The sequence below is a fragment of the Haemaphysalis longicornis genome, unplaced genomic scaffold (assembly GCF_048455015.1).
Source record: "Haemaphysalis longicornis isolate Haplotype H1 unplaced genomic scaffold, Haemaphysalis longicornis Haplotype H1 scaffold_2, whole genome shotgun sequence".
NCBI classification, from domain to species: Eukaryota; Metazoa; Arthropoda; class Arachnida; order Ixodida; family Ixodidae; genus Haemaphysalis; species Haemaphysalis longicornis.
The window spans coordinates 216,524,457-216,544,986 of NW_027526295.1; the positions used below are offsets into that span (position 1 = coordinate 216,524,457).

General features: G+C 48.5%; 1 protein-coding gene across 1 annotated transcript in view; it reads right to left on the reverse strand.

Annotated features, from left to right (window-relative positions):
* Positions 1-20,530, reverse strand: part of LOC144169891 (motile sperm domain-containing protein 2-like) — a gene marked incomplete in the record, with an annotated part of 92,020 nt that overhangs the window by 60,724 nt on the left and 10,766 nt on the right. Inside the window, 2 exon segments of the mRNA XM_077699313.1 lie at positions 1,355-1,441; positions 13,806-13,952. Of these exon segments, the coding sequence (XP_077555439.1) occupies positions 1,355-1,441; positions 13,806-13,952 (234 nt within the window).

Here is a 20,530-nt window from a genome sequence, read left to right on the forward strand (position 1 = left end):
TTACGCTGGCGTTTTAAAATGCTGAAATAAGTGAAACGATGTCAGTATTAAGTGCAAATAACAAAAAGTATAATTTAAATTGGTTCGAGGCTTCGAGTGTACTTACGGGGGGTAATAGAATTTCTCAAATGTTCGTTCCAAGCAATATCTTCGGGAGCCATTTATTATATTCATAAATTGTTACGATCAGTCTGCGCACTCTTTCCTCGGGAGGTATGGTAAGGCGGGAAGGGGGGCGGGGGGGGGGGGGGGGGGTGTTGTCGCCACTTTGTGCGTTCCTGTTTCTTTTTGTCAACATTCTGAAGCGTACATTACTGATATACCGTTACATCACACCAGTAAAAATGTTTTTGAAACCTGTCCAAACCGCTCACGCTAAGTGACCCGCTTGATAAATGATTCATTCCGAATTCGAGCAGGCATTAAAGTTCCGTAAGTTGTCACTACTGGAGACAGCGTATTTTCATTTATTCCGGATGAACAAAGCAAGCACTGCGACAAGGATAGAACCTCAAGGAATAAAGGAGGGGGAGTATAAAAGCGATGTCTGTATGCTGTTGGAACCCTTCCAACAGAGGCATTAAGGCGGAAGAGTTTGGTCGCTACCCATAAAGATGAAAAAAAAGGGCGAGCAGTGGGGTGAGGGGATTACAAACCGTGACTTGAGTGTGCAGTTCGAAGCGTTACGTAAGAGTGGTTAGGCAAAAGGGTTTATTGTTAGAACATTCTTTGCTCAGGCCTGAACGCTTTCCATTGGCTTTTATTCTGAATTTCCGGCCACCACCAGAGCGCACACGGCTGAGAGCTTATGAGACTGCTCACCGAAGCATGCTTTCCCACCCCACCTGGCTCGAGATTGGGCAGCTAAGTGGTCACGTGGCCTGACGTCATCGCTTGCGTCTGCTTCGCTGCGAGGGCGCTGAAGATGGCGTCACAGTCCAATTATCTGGTGTAATCAGTGCCGCGGAGTCCTTACCCCCGTCAGCCCTTACTCTTGGCAAAGATGATGTGTAACAGGATAGGAGGTAGCCTATCGGATACAGCTTTTAAGCGATACGCCATGCGCGTTTACCTCTCTCACTGATTATTTCGCTATGTGAAAAGAATACAAAAGAAAGAAAGCCACCTAGGGTGACACATAGTTCTGTCGAATCTTCCAATTTTTACCGAGTTCTTACGCGCGCAGTGCAACGCCAGTGAAGTCGATCTTGGCAGACCAATCCGACCACAGCTTCTTTTTAACTTCAAGCTACGCTCACCCGAAGTGTAACAAGTGTTTTCGAACATTGCAGCCATCAGCGTGCCGCAACAGGACGTTCACTGCGCAGGGTTCGGTCCGCTGCGCAATACTTACTTATCTGACTGCCGTACTTGTCCTTCCCAAGCGGAAACATGGCGCCAAAATCAAAGTACACTTGAGGCAGGCTGGCTTCCGTAATATCTGTCGCAGGAAAAACAAAAGAAAGAAAAACGAAGTGAAGGCCAGCACAACGTTTACATGCACTTTGCAAACAACGAGGAGAGAGCAGCATGTATGATATTTCAGTTCGGGGGAGAATTTTGAGTCCGTTTCAAACTTCGGTGATTTGATGCGCCGACACCACAACCTTGATTTAGGGCATGCCGTGGTGAAAAGCTACAGATTCATTTTGAGCTGGACACACGGGTGTTTTCCTTCTTCACCTCTTTTACAAAAACGGCGGTCGTGCGGGAACTAACCTGCGTCCGTGGGTTTATCAGCCCTACGTCTTAACCACCGCGCCACCGTGGCGAGTGATTCTCGGCTTATTTAACGCAGAAATTGGGGCTACTTGGAGTTGAGTGAACTTCGACATTACTAGTCAGTGAAAAAAAGACAAAAACATCAAGAAACGACATACGTACTGACGCCTGTCCTGTCAGTGCGTCATGCTATTGTCCCTATTTCACTGGATAATTATGTCGAGTTCTTTGGGAGCGGCGCACGGAACATGAAACTCATGATGCACCACTAAACTTGAACCGCAGCATTATATACTGCTTCTCGCAACAGTCTGTCCAGGAACTCGTACTTTATTGCATTGCTAGGGCGCCTGTATTCTTCTCTAACACAAATAAGTATGTCTGACAATAAAACGGCATACCACCCCCCAAAACTCACGCCCTCAAAAACTCAAGCACGTCGCGGCGCTTCTCTGGCAGTTTCAAAAATTAAATCGTGGTTTAACGCGCCTAAGATACATGTGGGCTGTGAGATGTGACTAAGTATAAGGCTACGGATCAATTTACGCCACTTGGTGTATTCATTGTTCTCTCACATGCGGGTGCTCAAGTTTTTGGCATCTACCATAAAAACACGCCACCTCGTGCACAGCAGCAGAGAAAGACGTCCAGCCGCTGAGCTCCCGCGGTAGGTATCCTTCGCAGATTTGACTCCCAAGACCAAAAAGCCATTAAGCTGCGGAGACCAAAAATGGTATTTTCACAATTTCCGTGATGCCCAATCAAAGCTAATTCTTTTTCTGCACTAACTCGAAACCGTACCCAACATTTCTTGTCTCTGTTTATGTGTCGTTCTGCGTTCTATGTACATGTGCCTACCTGCGTTCAGATATAGACAACTACGCCCAGTATTTGCCGAAAACATTAATGGAAGATTCGTTGGGGCGTCTTTAAGCGCGCGTGAGCATCTCAACCGTGCCTCATTCTCAAACTTGAGGCATGGCCCCAAGCACATGCCTTGCTCCGGCTTCACAAGTTCGCACCGTGCCAACCGTTCTCGGCGCTCTGACCGTCTCAGTGGTCACGTTCGCTCGCTTGGGAGCGTCATCCGCTGCCTCTCGCTCATTTTTTGTCCACCTGTATCGGCGTGTCGTCGCTGCCATTCCCCTTCCTTCGTGCTTTGCCACTCTGCACTGGCTGCAGACTCGGTTGTCCTACGTACAAGCATTGGTGGGTGTCACGGGGCCCGTCGAGACGGCGCAGAGGCAGGCGGCATGCCGCGCTTCGACTTTACGTCACCCTGGCAACGTCGTACCACCAGCATTCCGAAGACATCTCTCTCCTTTCCTGAAGGCAGCTTTTCCCATGCGTCCCCTCCACTCAATCGCTCTGTGCACCTCTGTCGCTTGTTCTGTAACAGAGCAACACGGATCAACGCGAAAATTTCGCAGACGTGTCCCATCTATGCTCACTCAATAAAACGCAGAAAAAAATCTCGGTTGCTTGTAATCGCAATCTTCCTGGATCCCGCCCGTTTCCGTTTTAAACACGCACTGGCTAGTGCTCAATGTGTGAAAGGCAAGTGAGTCAACGACCAGTCAAGGCATACGGGGTTTTCAACGCTTCCTGCTCTTTAACGTGTGCGTGCGCGACCGACTTCTACTCTTGTTAGTGGACGCTCTCAGTCGTGGACGTGCACGCATGCACACATGTGGATACGTGCGCTCACGCATGACTCAACTGCATCAAGGCGTTGAATCGGAGTGGCTACACCTGCTTAGCGTTATCAGCGGTAAGCCCTTCTCGTTTCGTTGGCGCCAGCGCTCAGCATCACCACTGATAGAGAAGGCCGCCCGGTTACGCCTATTCGTCAAACTGTCGATTATCCCAGCATCGAAGCGCAGGTCTACTCTCCGTGCAATCATTACTGGCGCTAAACTGAATACTGAAGACAGACAGGACGATGGAGCTTCCAGAGGCAAGTGAAGCGCACAAGGCTCGTCGTCTTGAGTCTCAGCGCGAGTGGTGTTTGCTGGGAAATCCCCCAACTCTTGAACTTCCTTGGTAATCAGTGTTCAGCGTCAATTATTTGTCTCTGCCGCTTAACATCGTACGCAAAGGTTTCCTCCCGTTAACGAAGCATATCTAAGTCGTGTTCGCAGCACGGCGGTGACGTGTTCAACCAGGTGTTGTGTATGCGCGCGCCACTTGGCACACATGCAAGACTCCTTTTACGAGCCACTGAAAGCGGTGCGCGAACGCGTGAAACTGAATCCGCGCGTCATCAACTGTGCGGAAGTCGGACGCCTTTCCGCCAACGCTTGAGAAGAACTGAAACGGGCGCACAGCGCGAGTGTAGATAGGGCACCCTTACACCTCGCCTGTTGCGAACGCGCACCAGCTTAATTCGCACCTTTTGTCCTGGTTAGAACTAAAAAAAGCCGCCATGTGTGCGAACTTTCGCCGCACGTTAAGGGTATTCAAGTGGCTAAAGTTATTCTGTAGCTACCTCTACCGCAGCAGCGAGCCTAATTCCGACGCGACGCGTCACAATTGTAACCTGAGTTAAGCCAAGCCACACAGACTGTATATGTCAGCTTAATAACGCCTAAGCCACGTAGCCGAGGCAAAAGAAAACCTGGAATAAACGCAGAACAATTGAAAGAAAAAGTATCCTTCGTCTGGAAGGCAAGATAAAGCGCAAAACAATGGTGGTGTTTTTTTCCCAGAGGCGCTTATTCCTCTGTCCTTGACACATTCACTGTTCTTCTTTCCGTCTATTTCTGGCTTTCCTTTAGCAGCTTCGTCAACAATGGGTCTTGTTTATGTTAGTTCGATGTTCAAGGTAATTTAAATTTCTCAGGTTACAATGTTGTACATCTGCTGACTCTCCCAGGTGCAACTTGTCTTCTTTCTACTCTTTTACCTTGGGACATCTTTTTTTTAACCCCGGCTGGTTAAATCTCTCTGCAGTTTATTCCTGTACCCCGTGATCTCGTACGAACCGCTTGTTTGCACCGCAAGAGTGCGGAATGACAAAAGCAGTCGTGATCCCGCAATCTTCACGTCTGAAATATAACGGTCTCGATTTTTTTTTCTGGTGCGACAGGATATTGAGTTTGCCTAAAAGACAGCAATCATTAATTTCTTATAGAATACAGCAATCAGTTATGAAGTAAGAACGTAAGCGCCTTGACGTGAAACAGTTTAACGTGAACCAGGATCTTCTATCAACGGAACTTACCTTACCTAACTGCTCAACTGAGCATGTGAGGCGAGGAAGAGGGCAGAGAGGGAAGAGGTCAGAGAGGGAAGAGGTAGTCGCTTATCGTGCAGGGTATTGGGCATCGGTAGTTGCCGAGGTCGAGAGCTGAAAGAGCTGCAAGGGAGTGTGGGCTGGATGCGAATAATGAGCTCTCGTACCCAATAGAGCAGGAAAATCTGCCCCATCGCCTACTAATATGCAAAAAAAAGCCTCCGAGACGCCGCCCCAGCTATATGAATATATATATATATATATATATATATATATATATATATATATATATATATATATATATATATATATATATATATATATAGTAAGGAAATGAGGAGCTCGTTGAGGAAATACAGAAAGATAGGTCAGCAGTCTACGACGCCAAAGGAGGCATAGGGGTGTGGTTAGGCTCTTTTCTTTTTTACTACGGTTAATGAAGTGAACATTTTTTTTAAATATACAGAATAAAGAAAGAAAGAATAACACGCGCCCAGAGTGGGGACCGAACCCACGCCTTTCGATTACATGTCGAATGCCTTACCAAGGGTGCCATTGGGAAGAGGACTTGGGCCGCATTCGATGGCGAATCATCTTCTGGAGACACAGGGCAGCGGGAAAGGGCGTCCGCATCCATGTGCTTCTTGCCAGACTTGTATGTCACAGTAAAGTCGTATTCCTGTAACTTTAAAATCCAGCGACCAAGCCGTCCGTTTAGGTTTTTGAGCGATGAAAGCCAACAGAGAGCATGATGGTCAGTGACCACAGTGAAATGCCGTCCGTACAAGTACGGACGAAATTTCTGTACGGCCCAGACAACTGCAAGACATTCCTGCTCAGTGATTGAGTAGTTGCGTTCGGCAGGTGTCAATGCGCGACTTGCGTACGCCACAACGTTCTCCACAGAGGAGGCGTTGCGTTGTAACAACACGGCACCAAGACCATGTCCACCAATTGGTAAGGCATTCGACATGTAATCGAAAGGCGTGGGTTCGGTCCCCACTCTGGGCGCGTGTTTTTCTTTCTTTCTTCTGTATATTTAAAAAAAATGTTCACTTCATTAACCGTAGTAAAAAATAAAAGAGCCTAACCACACCCCTATGCCTCCTTTGGCGTCGTAGACTGCTGACCTATCTTTCTGTATATATATATATATATATATATATATATAAGTTCATAAACATAAGTTCATATATATATATATATATATATATATATATATATATATATATATATATATATATATATATATATATATATATATATATATATATATATATATATATGTGAGCACAAGGGTAATCTACAGTCTTGGGACAATGTATTGTGCTGGGACAATCGCCGTGCTCCGATAGGATGCCCTATCGCCATCGCTTCACCTTCATCATCTCGGCTTCTGGCATCATCATCACCGCTTCCTGACGGGGTCTTCCTCGGTTATCGGCTGATTCGGCTCTCGGAATAAACCGCTCTCCTTCACGAGTCCTCGACTCTCTCAAGTGGTGGAGGGTGCCTTCGATCCTGCCGTCTACCTCTCCCAATCGCACAGCTGGAGCTTCGATCAGGTCGGCGCTTACCAACTAGCCCCATGGAACGCGAGAGCAGCAATGGGGGCAGCAACGCTGCAGTTCCCGTCCAGCCCACCTTTGCTATCACCACCCCCCAACGCGAACCGCCCTTTTTCGCTGGCCTTCGGGGCGAAGACGTTGAGGAATGGCTGGACCAGTTTGAGCGAGCGAGCGCGTTCAACCGATGGGACGACGCATTCAAACTGAAGAATGTTGGATGGTCCCTGAATGAAGTGGCGAAGACATGGTTCCTTAACCAGGACAGTTTCTCTAATTGGTCGAACTTCAAGGACGAAATACGTAAGATCTTCGGAACGACCTCTGCTTGCTCGGATGCAGCGAAAAAGAAACTTGATGCCCGTGTGCAAGGCCCGGAGGAGACTTACGCTTCATACATTGAAGATGTCCTCGCGCTATGCCGCCGGTTCAACAAGGACATGCCTGAAACGGAGAAGGTACGGCACATCCTGAAAGGGATGGCTCATTTTGCCTTTAATGCTATGGCGATTCAGAACCCCACTACCATTGCTGACGTGCGAACGATCTGCCAGCGGCTCGACCATCTTCAGTCCATCCGCATTCAACACGACACTGTGCCTGCCTGCCCCTCTGGCTATGCCGAACTCCGTACTCTGATTCGCGACATCATCCGTGAAGAGTTGCATCATCGTGACACACCCTGCGCTCAGAACACCCACGGTCGCGCGCCTGGGCTGCGTGACATGATCAGAGAGGAGCTGGTGTCCATGACAACTCTTCCGCAGCCATGTCATAGTGCTCCTCTTCACATGCCAACTTACTCCGAGGCCGTATCCCGATCACCTGTTCCCATGGAGCATATCGTGTCCCCACCCTCGCACGGCCACTTGACCGCCCTTTCTGCACCTCCGGCCGCACCGCCTTTCCATTCAACTTGGCGAGCACCGCGCCCTATTAGCGACCGGCCCGTCTGCTACTACTGTGGCATCAGAGGGCACATTTCTCGCTTTTGCCGTCGACGACAGATGGACGAGCGGCGCGGCTACGCCCCATACGAGCGAGATAACCGCTTCAACTACGCCCCTCGCCAGCGTGTGTACTCGCCTCCTCCGCCTCGCGCTACGCCCCCAGTTGATTCAGATGACCGGCCCCGGAGTCCACGTTCTCCCAGACACCGTTCGCCTTCGCCTTTCCGCCGGTCTTCGTCCCCTCTCCGACCCGCATCACAAGTTTTTGACAGACACCCGGAAAACTGAAAGCAGCAGTTTTCTGGGGGGAAACTGCATCACAGGAAAAATCTCAAAGTCCCCCTGAGTCACCATCGAACACATTAACGGTTTTCATTGAAGGCGTTTGGGTTGAAGCTTTAGTGGACACTGGGGCTAGCATTTCGGTTATTCACGCAGATTTGTGCTCTCGGATACGCAAGGTGACAACGCCGTATGATGGTCCTGCTCTGCGTGGTGCCAACGGTGGTAGGATTCGACCATCTGGACTATGCACTGCGCGTGTTTTTATTGATGGCATTCGCCACCACATACAGTTCGCGGTATTGTCCCCATGTGCACATCAAGTCATCTTGGGCTGGGATTTCCTGTCATCAGCATCGGCAATCATCACCTGTAATCAACCCACCATTCACATCACTGACCCTTGCCTTGCCAGTTTGTCGGAAAGTGGAACGGACCGTCTGGTCGCAACAACTGATTGTGTGCTCTTTCCAGGCAAAGAAACCGTTTTTTCCGTGTCGTCCGACAGAGTCATCGATGGCGACGTGTTGATTGCACCAGCTGGCAATTTCATTCTCAAAGGAGTGGTCATACCTACCTGTCTCGTCCGTTTTTCATGTGGGTCGGCTTTTGTTGCCGCGGTGAATACATCTGCTGAAGCAATTTTAGTGCCGCAAGGTGCCACCATCGCTTCGGTTTTCGGCGATGAAGAAGCCTGTGTTCTTCCGCTGTCAACCATTTCGACAGATGACCACGTTTCCCCATCGCCCGCTCCAGTTTCGGCTTTTAACACCGCCATAAGTTCGGACCTTCCGCCAGAGGACAGGCAAGCATTGCTGCTTCTGCTTACCAAACACCAGAGTTCTTTTGACGCGTACTCTTCTTTCCTAGGGAAGACATCAGCAGCGGTACATCGTATCGACACAGACGGATCCTGTATCGTTCGTCGCCGTCCATACCGTGTGTCTATGTCTGAGCGTAAAATAATACAGGAGAACGTCGATGACATGCTCAAGAGAAATATTGTTCGCCCTTCATCAAGTCCCTGGTCTTCTCCTGTTGTTTTGGTACAGAAAAAGGACGGTTCTGTACGATTTTGCGTAGACTACAGGGCACTGAACAAAATAACACGCAAGGACGTCTATCCAATGCCTCGCATTGATGATGCCCTGGACACTTTACAAGGTGCTGAATACTTCTCGAGCCTAGACCTCCGCTCTGGGTACTGGCAGGTTCCCATGCACGAGGCAGACAAAGAAAAAACAGCTTTCGCCACACCCGATGGTCTTTACGAATTTAACGTGATGCCATTCGGGCTGTGCAATGCTCCAGCCACATTCGAGAGAATGATTGATACTGTCCTTCGTGGCCTTAAATGGAGAACCTGCCTGTGTTACCTCGACGACATCGTCGTTTTTTCCTCGACTTTTGACGACCATCTCAAGCGCTTGGATGAAGTCCTAACCTGTCTTACCAACGCCGGACTTCAACTAAACACCAAAAAATGCCGATTCGCGAGCAAGTCCATCAAGGTGCTCGGGCATGTTGTGAGCAAAGACGGAATTCGCCCTGACCCGGACAAAATTAATGCTGTAGACAATTTTCCCCGCCCTGCCCGCCAAAAAGACCTCCGCAGCTTCCTTGGTTTAGCTTCCTATTTCCGGCATTTCATTCGTAACTTTGCTGCCCTTGCTTCACCCCTCCATAAACTTCTTGCATCCGCTGCCCCATTTGTGTGGTCTGAAGATTGCGAAGCCGCCTTTCAAAAGCTCAAGCATGCTCTAACATCTGCGCCAGTGCTGCACCACTTTGACGAAACGGCAGCCACTGTACTGCACACAGACGCCAGTGGACATGGTCTTGGTGCCGTGTTGTTACAACGCAACGCCTCCTCTGTGGAGAACGTTGTGGCGTACGCAAGTCGCGCATTGACACCTGCCGAACGCAACTACTCAATCACTGAGCAGGAATGTCTTGCAGTTGTCTGGGCCGTACAGAAATTTCGTCCGTACTTGTACGGACGGCATTTCACTGTGGTCACTGACCATCATGCTCTCTGTTGGCTTTCATCGCTCAAAAACCTAAACGGACGGCTTGGTCGCTGGATTTTAAAGTTACAGGAATACGACTTTACTGTGACATACAAGTCTGGCAAGAAGCACATGGATGCGGACGCCCTTTCCCGCTGCCCTGTGTCTCCAGAAGATGATTCGCCATCGAATGCGGCCCAAGTCCTCTTCCCAATGGCACCCTTGGACGAAATCAATTCCGACAGCATCGAAGATCTACCCTCCCTTCAACGTGCAGACCGGTACTGCAGAAACCTAATTGATCAACTTACCGGTTCGACGAAGCCACTTACCAACCGCTTGCGCCGCCAGCTGCAAAAATTTCGACTTTTCGACGATGTTTTATACCATTACAATTACGACCCTACCGGTGACAAGTGGGTTGCCGTCGTCCCGCGATCTCTACAGCAGCATATTCTGAGGGTTTTTCATGACGACGCTACTGCCGGACATTTAGGTTTCCACAAGACCTACCACCGCGTCAAAAGTCGTTTCTTTTGGCCTGGCCTTTCCACCAGTGTCGCCAAATACGTCGCGTCCTGCGCGCCCTGCCAGCACCGTAAACGGCCAACGTCACCTCCGGTTGGAATGCTACAACCACTGCCTTGTCCGTCAGCACCGTTCGAAGTCGTCGGCATAGACCTGTATGGTCTTTTGCCCATTTCCACAGATGGCCATCGTTGGGTTGTGACCGCCGTTGATCATCTAACCCGCTATGCCGAAACCGCCCCTCTTCGGACTGGCTGCGCTGCAGAAGTCGCCGAGTTCTTTTTGCGCTCCATATTTTTGCGCCACAGACCTCCCCGAGTTCTCCTGAGCGACCGCGGAAAAACATTTCTGTCGGCTACTCTTGCGGAAGTTCTTCGTGCCGCCGACACCGTTCACAAAACTACGTCCAGTTATCATCCCCAAACGAATGGTTTGACTGAACGTTTTCATCGAACCCTATCCGACATGCTCTCTCTGTACATCCGACCGGATCACAGCAATTGGGACACAATACTTCCGTTCGTAACATACGCATATAATTCCGCAGTTCAGCGCACCACAGGTTTTTCGCCCTATTTTCTTGTCTATGGCCGCCCACCTCCCTCCGTTCTGGATTCAACTTTCTTGTCGGCACCTGTTGACTGCACGGCCAGTGTTCCTGAACAATTCGCTTCCCGTGTCGCTTACTGCCGCCGTCTCGCCCGCATGAACACAGAAGCCAGCCAAAACGCCCGCAAGTCTCGGTACGATGAATCTCATCGCGACGTCACGTTTCACCCAGGGGACGCGGTCTTGTTATGGACTCCTGTGCGTCACCCAGGCCTTTCAGAAAAGTGGCTTTCTCGGTATATCGGACCCTATACAGTGCTCGAGAAAAAGTCTCCTGTAAATTATCGCGTGGCTCCAAACAGTGCCGTTACCGATCGTCGCTGCCGTGGAACAGAAATCGTCCACGTTTCGCGGCTCAAGCCTTATGTCCAGCGGTCCGACACAACCTCGACAGCGGCCAGGTGACCGCTTTCGAAGAGGGGGGGAGATAAGTGTGAGCACAAGGGGAATCTACAGTCTTGGGACAATCTATTGTGCTGGGACAATCGCCGTGCTCCGATAGGATGCCCTATCGTCATCGCTTCACCTTCATCATTTCGGCTTCTGGCATCATCATCACCGCTTCCTGACGGGGTCTTCCTCGGTTATCGGCTGATTCGGCTCTCGGAATAAACCGCTCTCCTTCACGAGTCCTCGACTCTCTCAATATATATATATATATATATATATATATATATATATATATATATATATATATATATATCAGTGTGTCGAACCGAAAAAAATACGGGTTCGGTTACGGTTCGGGTTCAGGTAAATTTATTTTTTTCCGGTTCAGTTCCGGTTCAGCTAATTCGATCCGCGAACCGGTTCGGTTATTACAAACCACAAACGGCAATAACGATATCGACATAAATTACGAATAAAACTTCTGAAATCAGCACATACGAACCGAGATGCATCGTAGTGCACAGGCTCAGGGAGGAGTGGTTCCTTAATGTGTCCTCAAAGATTACCTCACCGACGTTTTCGCATTCGGACTTCATCTAATTGCGTCAATATTAAAGGGTCTAATCTAAAGAATCTAATCTGAAGGACCTAGGGTCTAATCTAAAGGCGCCAAATTTCCGGGGACGAGCGGTGTCCAGTGCGGGGAGTTCGGGCAGCCAGCGCGAAATAAGTACAGACAAACGGCGTGTTTGTGAGAGAAAAAAAAGAGGGGGTGCACACCCCAAAGGTGTGCGGGTCACGGCAAACGTACGTAGAATTCGATTCGCTCTGGCGCGTTTATTCATGAATAATACGAGCACCGATGAAAACAAATGAAAATTAGTCGAAACTATTACTTAACGTTTATAAAAGCCTTTAGCGAATGCAAGCGGCAAACAACGACTGTCTGATGACAGGGCTGTCTGTCACGGGAGCTAACTCCATCGTCTGCTCAGCTCTGGTTTGAGCGCAGGCGCCCGCTTGAGTCCCATGATTACGCTGGGAAGCGACGGAAGCAACAGAAGCTCGGCAGGTCCTTTGTCAAATTAAAATTCGAAAGAGCACGCAGCTTCACTTCTCCGCGAGGGACTATGGTTTCTTTGTTGCTGTTTTTTTTTCTGTATTTATTGAGTCTCCGGTACGAAAAAATATGGCATGTAAATCTTGACACTTCATAGCTCAATATACTCTGACCGCTGGTTGGGGCAGCGAAGAGCAGATATAATTCATGAATGCTTATTTCAACTGTAAATAAAGTTTCTTTCGCTCCCTCAAACAGTAGGAAACTCCACAGCCTTTTCCTTTCTTATTCCGAAGGAAGCAAGCTGCAAGAACTCGCGCTTTCTAAAAACAGGTTATCAAATGAACACACAGAAGCATTTAGGATTTACGATATTGTAGGGAAATGACATCCCGTGACGCTATATTTATTTTTGCACAGTCTTCCTTCTCCCGTTCGTCCCCTGTCTGAATTTTTACGCTTCAAATTTGTACTTCCAATTCTCTTTCTTCGCGCAAGCCGCGACCAGCGCAATACAGGCCTCCAATACTGGTTCACGTCTCATGATTCATGGATACAGCGTTTACATTCCTAAGACTGACCGGAAAAAAAAATATGTAAGCGAGGTGTGTGTAAGTTGATGGCACTTAAAAAACAAAAAAAACAAAGGGCATTGACAGCACATTTTCAACAGTGCGTGGCCGAACCATTTTGACATAAACCGGTAACCGTTATTATTTCTTTTTCGGTTCCGTTCCGGTTCGACACCCTGATATATATATATATATATATATATATATATATATATATATATATATATATATATATATATAGACTGAAAAGATAAAAACTCACACAGAGCGCGAAAAAAATAAGGTTAGTAGAGAGAGACAAACGAGAAAGGCGTAGAAAATAAAAATACGTTTACTGACGTTTCAGGGAGAGGACTCCCTTTCTTACTCTGAAGAAAGGGAGTCCTCTCCCTGAAACGTCAGTAAACGTATTTTTATTTTCTACGTCTTTCTCGTTTGTCTCTCTCTACTAACCATATATATATATATATATATATATATATATATATATATATATATATATATATATAGATACGATACAGAAGTCACATTGAAAAACATAATATTTATTCTAACGTTTCAACCGGGGGCCGGTCTTTTTCATCTTTGAAAAAGACCGGCCACCGGTCGAAGCGTTAGAATATATATATATATATATATGAACATGCATGTTTTGAAAAAACTGATCTCCGTGCCACGGTGGGGACAATGCAACGACTGACAATGTAATTACCTTTCTCAAAGAAGTTGGTAACTAAGGCAAATCGTTTTCACGTTGTACCTTAGCCCGTCTATCGCAGCAACGAAAAGCACTCGAGAGCTCACGACTCGTACTACGATTGGGTGCACAATAAAAATACATGCAGTTTTCCCCGGTGCGGCTACCCGAATCCCTGCGGCTTACCATTGACCTCGAACTTCTTGCGCCAGATGAGCGCGTTCTTAGCCATCTGGAACGCTTCGTCCAGGTTCAACCTCTTCTGGCGAATGAAGCGTCGGCACAACTCGTCGCAGTCGCTCATCTTCTGCAGGTCCGCAGGGTGAAACTGGTCTGAAAGGAAAGTATATTTTCGCATTATTTTCAAAAAGCCAAACAATTGATAACAAATTGGCGCACTTTGCACTCGTGGTGAAAGGCTGGAGAAACACGGGAGCTGGCGGCCCCTCTCCCTTCGTCTGAGACCCGGCTGTTACATATCACATGAATTTCCCAACTTGCCGCTAAAGTTGTCCATGAGTGGCAGGAACGGATCCTTTTGTTCGCAGCCTGTCACATCACTCCTAAAGTGGACCGCGTTAGCACGGGCGACACCCCGCGGCAACCGGCTTCGTGAACTCGGCGTCGGTGCTCCCCACTTCAGGAGCGAACGCACGTGAACTGGCCAAGAGAATAGCCCACGAGAGATTACGCCACGAACGCTGGGCAGAGTGTTCTCCAAGGTCGAGTTGGCCGACGCCGCGCGCTTCACACGAAGAGAGAGAGAGAAAGAGAATCCACTTTATTGGAACTCTGGTTTTAGGGTGGGGGAGCGGCGGTGGCCCATAGCGCACGTTCACGTGCGCTCGGTATTTTTGGGGAGTATTTTTTGCAAGCTCCTCACGGTGTGCAAGCCCACGCGCAAGCCTGGACGACGCCGGGCGCTCCTCGTTAGGCGCACGCTCACGTGCGCTTGGCCGGACTGAGTTTTCTGGAAACGCTCGACGGCGCAAATAAAAGCTTAAACAGCTCCGGTGTTGAAATTTTTAAACATGCGGATAGCATACCATGTGGGAATCAAATTCGAATTTCGCTGGTTTTACGCACCGGAGCTAAACTTGGGCTATGCGGCGAGCCGTAGTGGAGGGCTGAACTGATTAGTTTAGATCATCTGGTATCTTTCACCGTGTGCCAAAATTTCGACACGCAAAGCTTTTTGTTGTTCCTTTTATTTTTCGCTTCCATCAGTGCTCGTCTATCGTATACCGTTTTATCTTCATTGTTAATAGCCCAATGATTTGCTGTTCGTCTGCACATTCACAGCTCACCACCACCGCGGTTTACAGTCCCCAGTCTTCTCCACACGCCCCACACACACAGACTATCGTTTGTACACTACACTTTACACTAACAGCGCAACGTTTCGTTCTGACCCACGGGTTAACAGACCACTGTTTGTCTTAACTATCTGCCCACTTCGACGACTCGTTCGTTCGTTCGTTCGCAAGTTGTCTTTCTCTTCCTTTTGTTTAACGTCGGCACGGCCTCCTGCCCCCATTAACTTGTAATTTCTCTTTCGTTCGTTCGTTCGCAAGTTCTCTTCTCCGCTTTTTTTTTTTTTGCTTAAAGTCGGCATGGCCACCTGCCTCCTGCAGCTCGTAATGTCTCTTCTCTGCACGCAGGCTTCCCAACAACAGCCCGTCGCTGGTTTACCTAGTCTGTTTGCCCGTGTCGAGCTTTTACACCCCGCACAATCTGCTCATTCGGCCTCAACAACAGCCCGCACCACGTCAAAACAGCCTACTGGGCAACTTCGAACTAGTCCGCTAGTCCCCCCACCCTTCTTCCTTCACTCTGAGCTCCTTATCCTTCGCCACTGTTACTCACCCACTTTTACTCTCCCCCCACCCACCCAACCCCCCCTCTCGCTTCTTTCTCACTCGGCCTGTTGTGTCGGCACCACGCCAGACAGCTACCGGCCTCTATCTCCCCCCCCCCTCCCCCCCACAATCACTTTCTTCTTCTTCCATCAGGAAAACAGCCATCGTGGCCGGGTTCTAAACCGCGTCCTTGGGTTCAACAGCACAACTCCTTAGCAACTCAGCCACCACGGCGGCTGCTATGTAGTACTTTATGACAGAGAACCTATATTTGATGCCTACGCTTATTGCTGATGCTTTGACGCTGACTTTGATGGAACCGAACTCGTCTTACACAAAGTGTTCCTCAAGGTAATAGTGTACACCCGCAAACAGCACAATTCTGGTTCCGCCGTTGCTCACCGCCACCGTGTGACGACGTTACTACAATTCGCGTTTACGAGAAAGCTTGAGTTCGCGTTCCAAACCCTGCCTCGCTGAAGACATTCTTCCCGCGCTCCCCACTTCCTCGAGCCTTTCTTCCCTCCGCGCCCAGTGCGCGCCTTAGACCAATTTCGCTGATAGCGCTGAAGCTGGCGTCGGCGCCGGGCTTATAATGCGCCTGGTTGCAATGCAACACGGCGTCTCTTGAACGCCTCCCCGACATTTTCCCGTGCTACAGGCGCCGCTACAGCAGTCAGTGTTCTTGTGTCGCGTTGCCCTCTCCGAGAATCCTCCTATTCAGATCGTACATTCTCCCCACCACCCTCAGCCAGCACGCCACATCTTGCTAGACAGACAGGTCTAAAGTCGACGAAAAAGAAAGCTTCGCTTAAAAAAAAAAATCTGCATGCGTGGTGCGACTGGAGGGAGCAGGCTGTGAGTGCGGAACAAGAACAAGAACTAGACTGAAAGAGAAATGCCGCTGATCACGGGTCCGTAATGTGTCGGCATAGTTGATTTTTGCAATCACACAACTCCTGACCGCCGTTCTATCGAAACGTTGCGCTTTATTTGAGAACAGCGGGCCTACGTTAGTCACGACTTATTTTCTTGACTCGGGAGAGGTTTGCCTCACTTGCCACTAAAGCGATGGATGGCGCAGCTACTGTACATTTACCATGGAATCTCAGATCTCAGCGTCCGCAAAAAACAAAGGGGGGGGGGGGGGGGGAGGGGGTCTCATTTGCGAGGTAGGAACCTTAAGCTGCCAACATATAGCTAACTTGAACCTCAAATAAAAGAGCCGATGGTCGGTTCAAGTGCAAGCGCTCCTGATGGCACTGCCGGATGACGAAAGGCTGCATTAACGCACGATAACACAATTAATCCGAGCTAGAAGAACGGGCATGTGGCAGCGATAGCGCAAGGGACCGCATCGATGGACCGCACGTTGTGCGCAGCGTTGTGCACACGTTGTGTAAAAATAGCGCACGTTGTGCGATATTTTTACGTTTCACACTATCAAGCAGGTAGTAAGAGGCGATCAGACTAGTGACTGAAGCAAACCTTAAGCCTTAGCAAACCAAGGCAAAATATTTCACCGAAACAAAAACTAAAGCAAAGTTCACTAACGCAAAGTTTCAAAATATTACCTCTGTCAGCCTTTTAGCCCCAATAACGTTACCTAAATTTTGTTCCTAAATTGGCGCCACGGAAGAGATTACGTGAAATCGCACGAAACAAGCCCTTCCATTATGCTGCGGCGTAGAAGCCGCGGATATTTGTGTAGTATACTCGTTCTCCTCTGTTTTGCTCCAAGCGGAAATACCCAGTGTTGTGCAAACTCTTCTTGGCGTCAGCATTCATGAGCCCATCACGGTCGTCCGAAGCGCCGCTAGTCCTCAACCCTTCCATCTCATCGGCACTTTCTTTTCCTTCGTTGTCTCTACCCTTCCAGCCTGTCGGTCGCCTCGCGTCACGCGTTGCGCAATGGTATGCGGAAAGTCCCCTCGGGGTCCACACCGCGACAAAGCAAAGCACCAGCGCAGAAGCCAGACAAAACGCAACATGTGTGGCACTAGTGAACACGCGACGAGGATAAAAGGAAAAAAGCAAGGGCTATCTCGACAGTGAACAGTTATCCTTCCTTCTTGATCTCCCCTCCTCCTCTGCTCTACACAGCATCTTCGTGCGTGGCCCCAATCACCGTCCCTCCTAGGATTCTCCTCCAAGCCGGCTTACTTCTTCCGATAACCCATACTCACTTTTCCTTTGCTCTTTACCGGTGCTTCGCCCCGGTACGCTGTCGTTCGACGGGAAAGACAAGGGTGAGAACATCCCGCTTGATGGATTAAGGGGACCCTGAGTGCTCAGGAATGAAAGGAATCAGGGGGAAAAACAAACACAAGTGGTCCCAACTCGAAGTCCCTGTTCCAGTGCTTGGAAGCAAAAGACTGCGCGGACGGTATTAGTGTCTCGTTTTTCCTAATTCATCCGGGGTCGTCTTGGGTGCCGCCTTGTTCGGTTGTCGTGCCTGCGTCGACCATATTCTGAGACAAAGGTGCTATTGCAAGGTATTTCACGCAAGAATCATGTCCTTATTTGCGCAGCATAGCACGAAATAATGTCACAAATGCAGTCTTTATTCAATCATTTCCAGCACCGAACAACACAGCACCAGGGGCTACCTCGAATCGGAAATTTGTAACGCTTGCAGCAGCGTCGAAGCACACTACTTTGTTTGGTCTAGTAGGCTATACTAACCCCATTAAATATTTTCATCGCAAAGAACATAAACCCCAAAAGTTTACTTAGTTTGTTCTCTGGAAGATTTTTTCATAAAGGCGCCCAACCGAGTGCACACGAAGACTTGCTAGAGAAAGAGAAAGAGAGAGAATAAAAGAATGGAAAGTATGAAGACTAGGTATCCGAGGAAATATTATTTATTCCGCGCAACTTCAAAATACGAGTTTACCAACTCAGGCACAATTTTAAGAATAATTATTGAGGACGCTCATTAACAGGCGCAGTACGCAATAGGTGTCGAAGTCTACTAAAGTGTCATCGGGAGAAACACATAAGTAGCCACATCTATATCATATACCATAAAGTATGCCCTTGTTTATCGGGGCACTCTTTTGTACCAAAACGCTTTTAAGCGGCCGTCTATAAGTTCGTCACGTAGCCGCACGAACAAAGGAAGCCGCCTAAAGCATGGAATTGCGCACATTTGATAATTTCGCCATTCTAAAGATGCAGGTAACCATTAGTGAGGTCATCGACTTCGCGGAAGGCAACAGAAGCCCTGCTGCGTTTCATGAAGGACACACGCTTGGACGAAAAACTTTAGTACCCACGAAGGGACTAAAGTGTGTGCGCGACCCCGCTCCTATTCCCTCTTTTTCGCCTGCCCTCTCTTTCATCCCCCGAACACCCCTTCCCCAGTGCCGAGTAGCAATCCGGGCTCTAAGCCTGGATAACCTCTCGGCCTTTCCTCTAGCTTTTCTTCTCCTCCTTTGTTTTGCGGGCGGTTTCTTACCAGCGCATTATTTTGTTGCCTCGGTACAGCTTCGTGTTATCCAGCAAAAACGACTTGCTCTCTCTAGCTTCTTGCTGCCCCACTACAGCAAGTTTAAACTTAAGCCCAATTATCTCAACGTGCAAGTTTTTAGATCAGCGAATATAATGACCGCGTGTTCACATTTCTCTTACATTTCTTCTGTCGTTCTTTCATCCTTCATTTGATTCTGTTTCTCTTTACTACTTTCTTCTCTTCTTTTTGCCATTCATTCCAGACTCGTTGATTCCACGTCGACACAGCATGAAGGAACGGGGAGAAAACGGTATTATCAGCAGACGTACCAGCACTCATTCCCAGATTACATGCGTAGCAGAGATAAGTTCTGGATATATACAACACTATCCACCTGCTATTTTTGTTTTCTGCTTTTCTTTCCGTGTTTATGTTTTCTTTTTTCGCCTTTTTTTGCATATCTGGGTACTCACTCTGTCTCCATTCGATCATTATACTTTTTTAGCCTCTTTCTTTATTTCATTTCTGCTTCGTTTTTTAGGTTGTTCTTCGATTTCGTCGTGCTTTCCGCTTATTTTTGCAGTGCCCTACAAGCCGGGCCAAACGAAAAATAAATTGCCCAACTCCGGTGTCTTCACGATGCGCGTGCGAGAGTTGCCTCCGTTGACTCGGCGGCCAGAATTCTCCCACTGGCCACAGCTACTAATGAGCCTATTCAGCTCTCGGACTTGTCCCTGGGAGTTAAGAGCATACTTACCCATGCCTAAAGCCCCCTGCAATGCAGGGACTTGCGCATCTCGGCGGCAGACTGTCGCTTGCTGCTTAAGCACATCGAAAGTGGCCGACAGGGCTGACTTGGCTTGTTTTACTCTGCCTTGAGTGACACTTGTGCACTCCGAAAAGAGCAAACGAGGCGAGGAAACATCAGCCGACAGCGGCAACATGCCATCCTTCGCGTGTGCTATCGGAATAAAACATTGCACCTCTTTGATCGGAGGTGCATTGGTGGCGGCTATTTCACCGCTTCACCGATTGTTTTACCTTAGTGCTAAAAATTGCAGCGGAGGCCACAACCGGCCTGCTGAACGTAATAGGGGGCTTACTCACACGGTGATTTGCTGCTCTTGTCTAAGCCGCCCATATACCTCGAACCGTGCATCAGCCATAACACGAAATCAGCTTTGATCTCTTGCACACATGTCCTTTAATGATAAGTATGCTTCACCAATGACTACTGCAATGGTGAAATATGTTGTCTCTGCTGGAACATTCGGGCTGTTCTTGCTGTATTTTGTTCTGTTTTTCGCATTTTATTCTTTGTACTTTCACCACGCCTTTCCTTTCCTCTCCCTACTTCTCTAACTACACAGTGTTTTGCCGATCAACTTCTCAGGGTCAAATAAAAGTTTCTTCTTTTACTTTTTCTTTCTCAGTGAAGCCGTGACTGCGTTTGCGCAATCTCACAAGCCACCGACCTTTCAGACATACCTACTTTTTTTATGCTTTTTGTTCATGAGCTCCGGACGCCCTTCAGTAGAACGACGTGTTAGGAGCCCTGTGCATAGCTTAATTATGCTGCTAACACGCTGTGCTTTCGG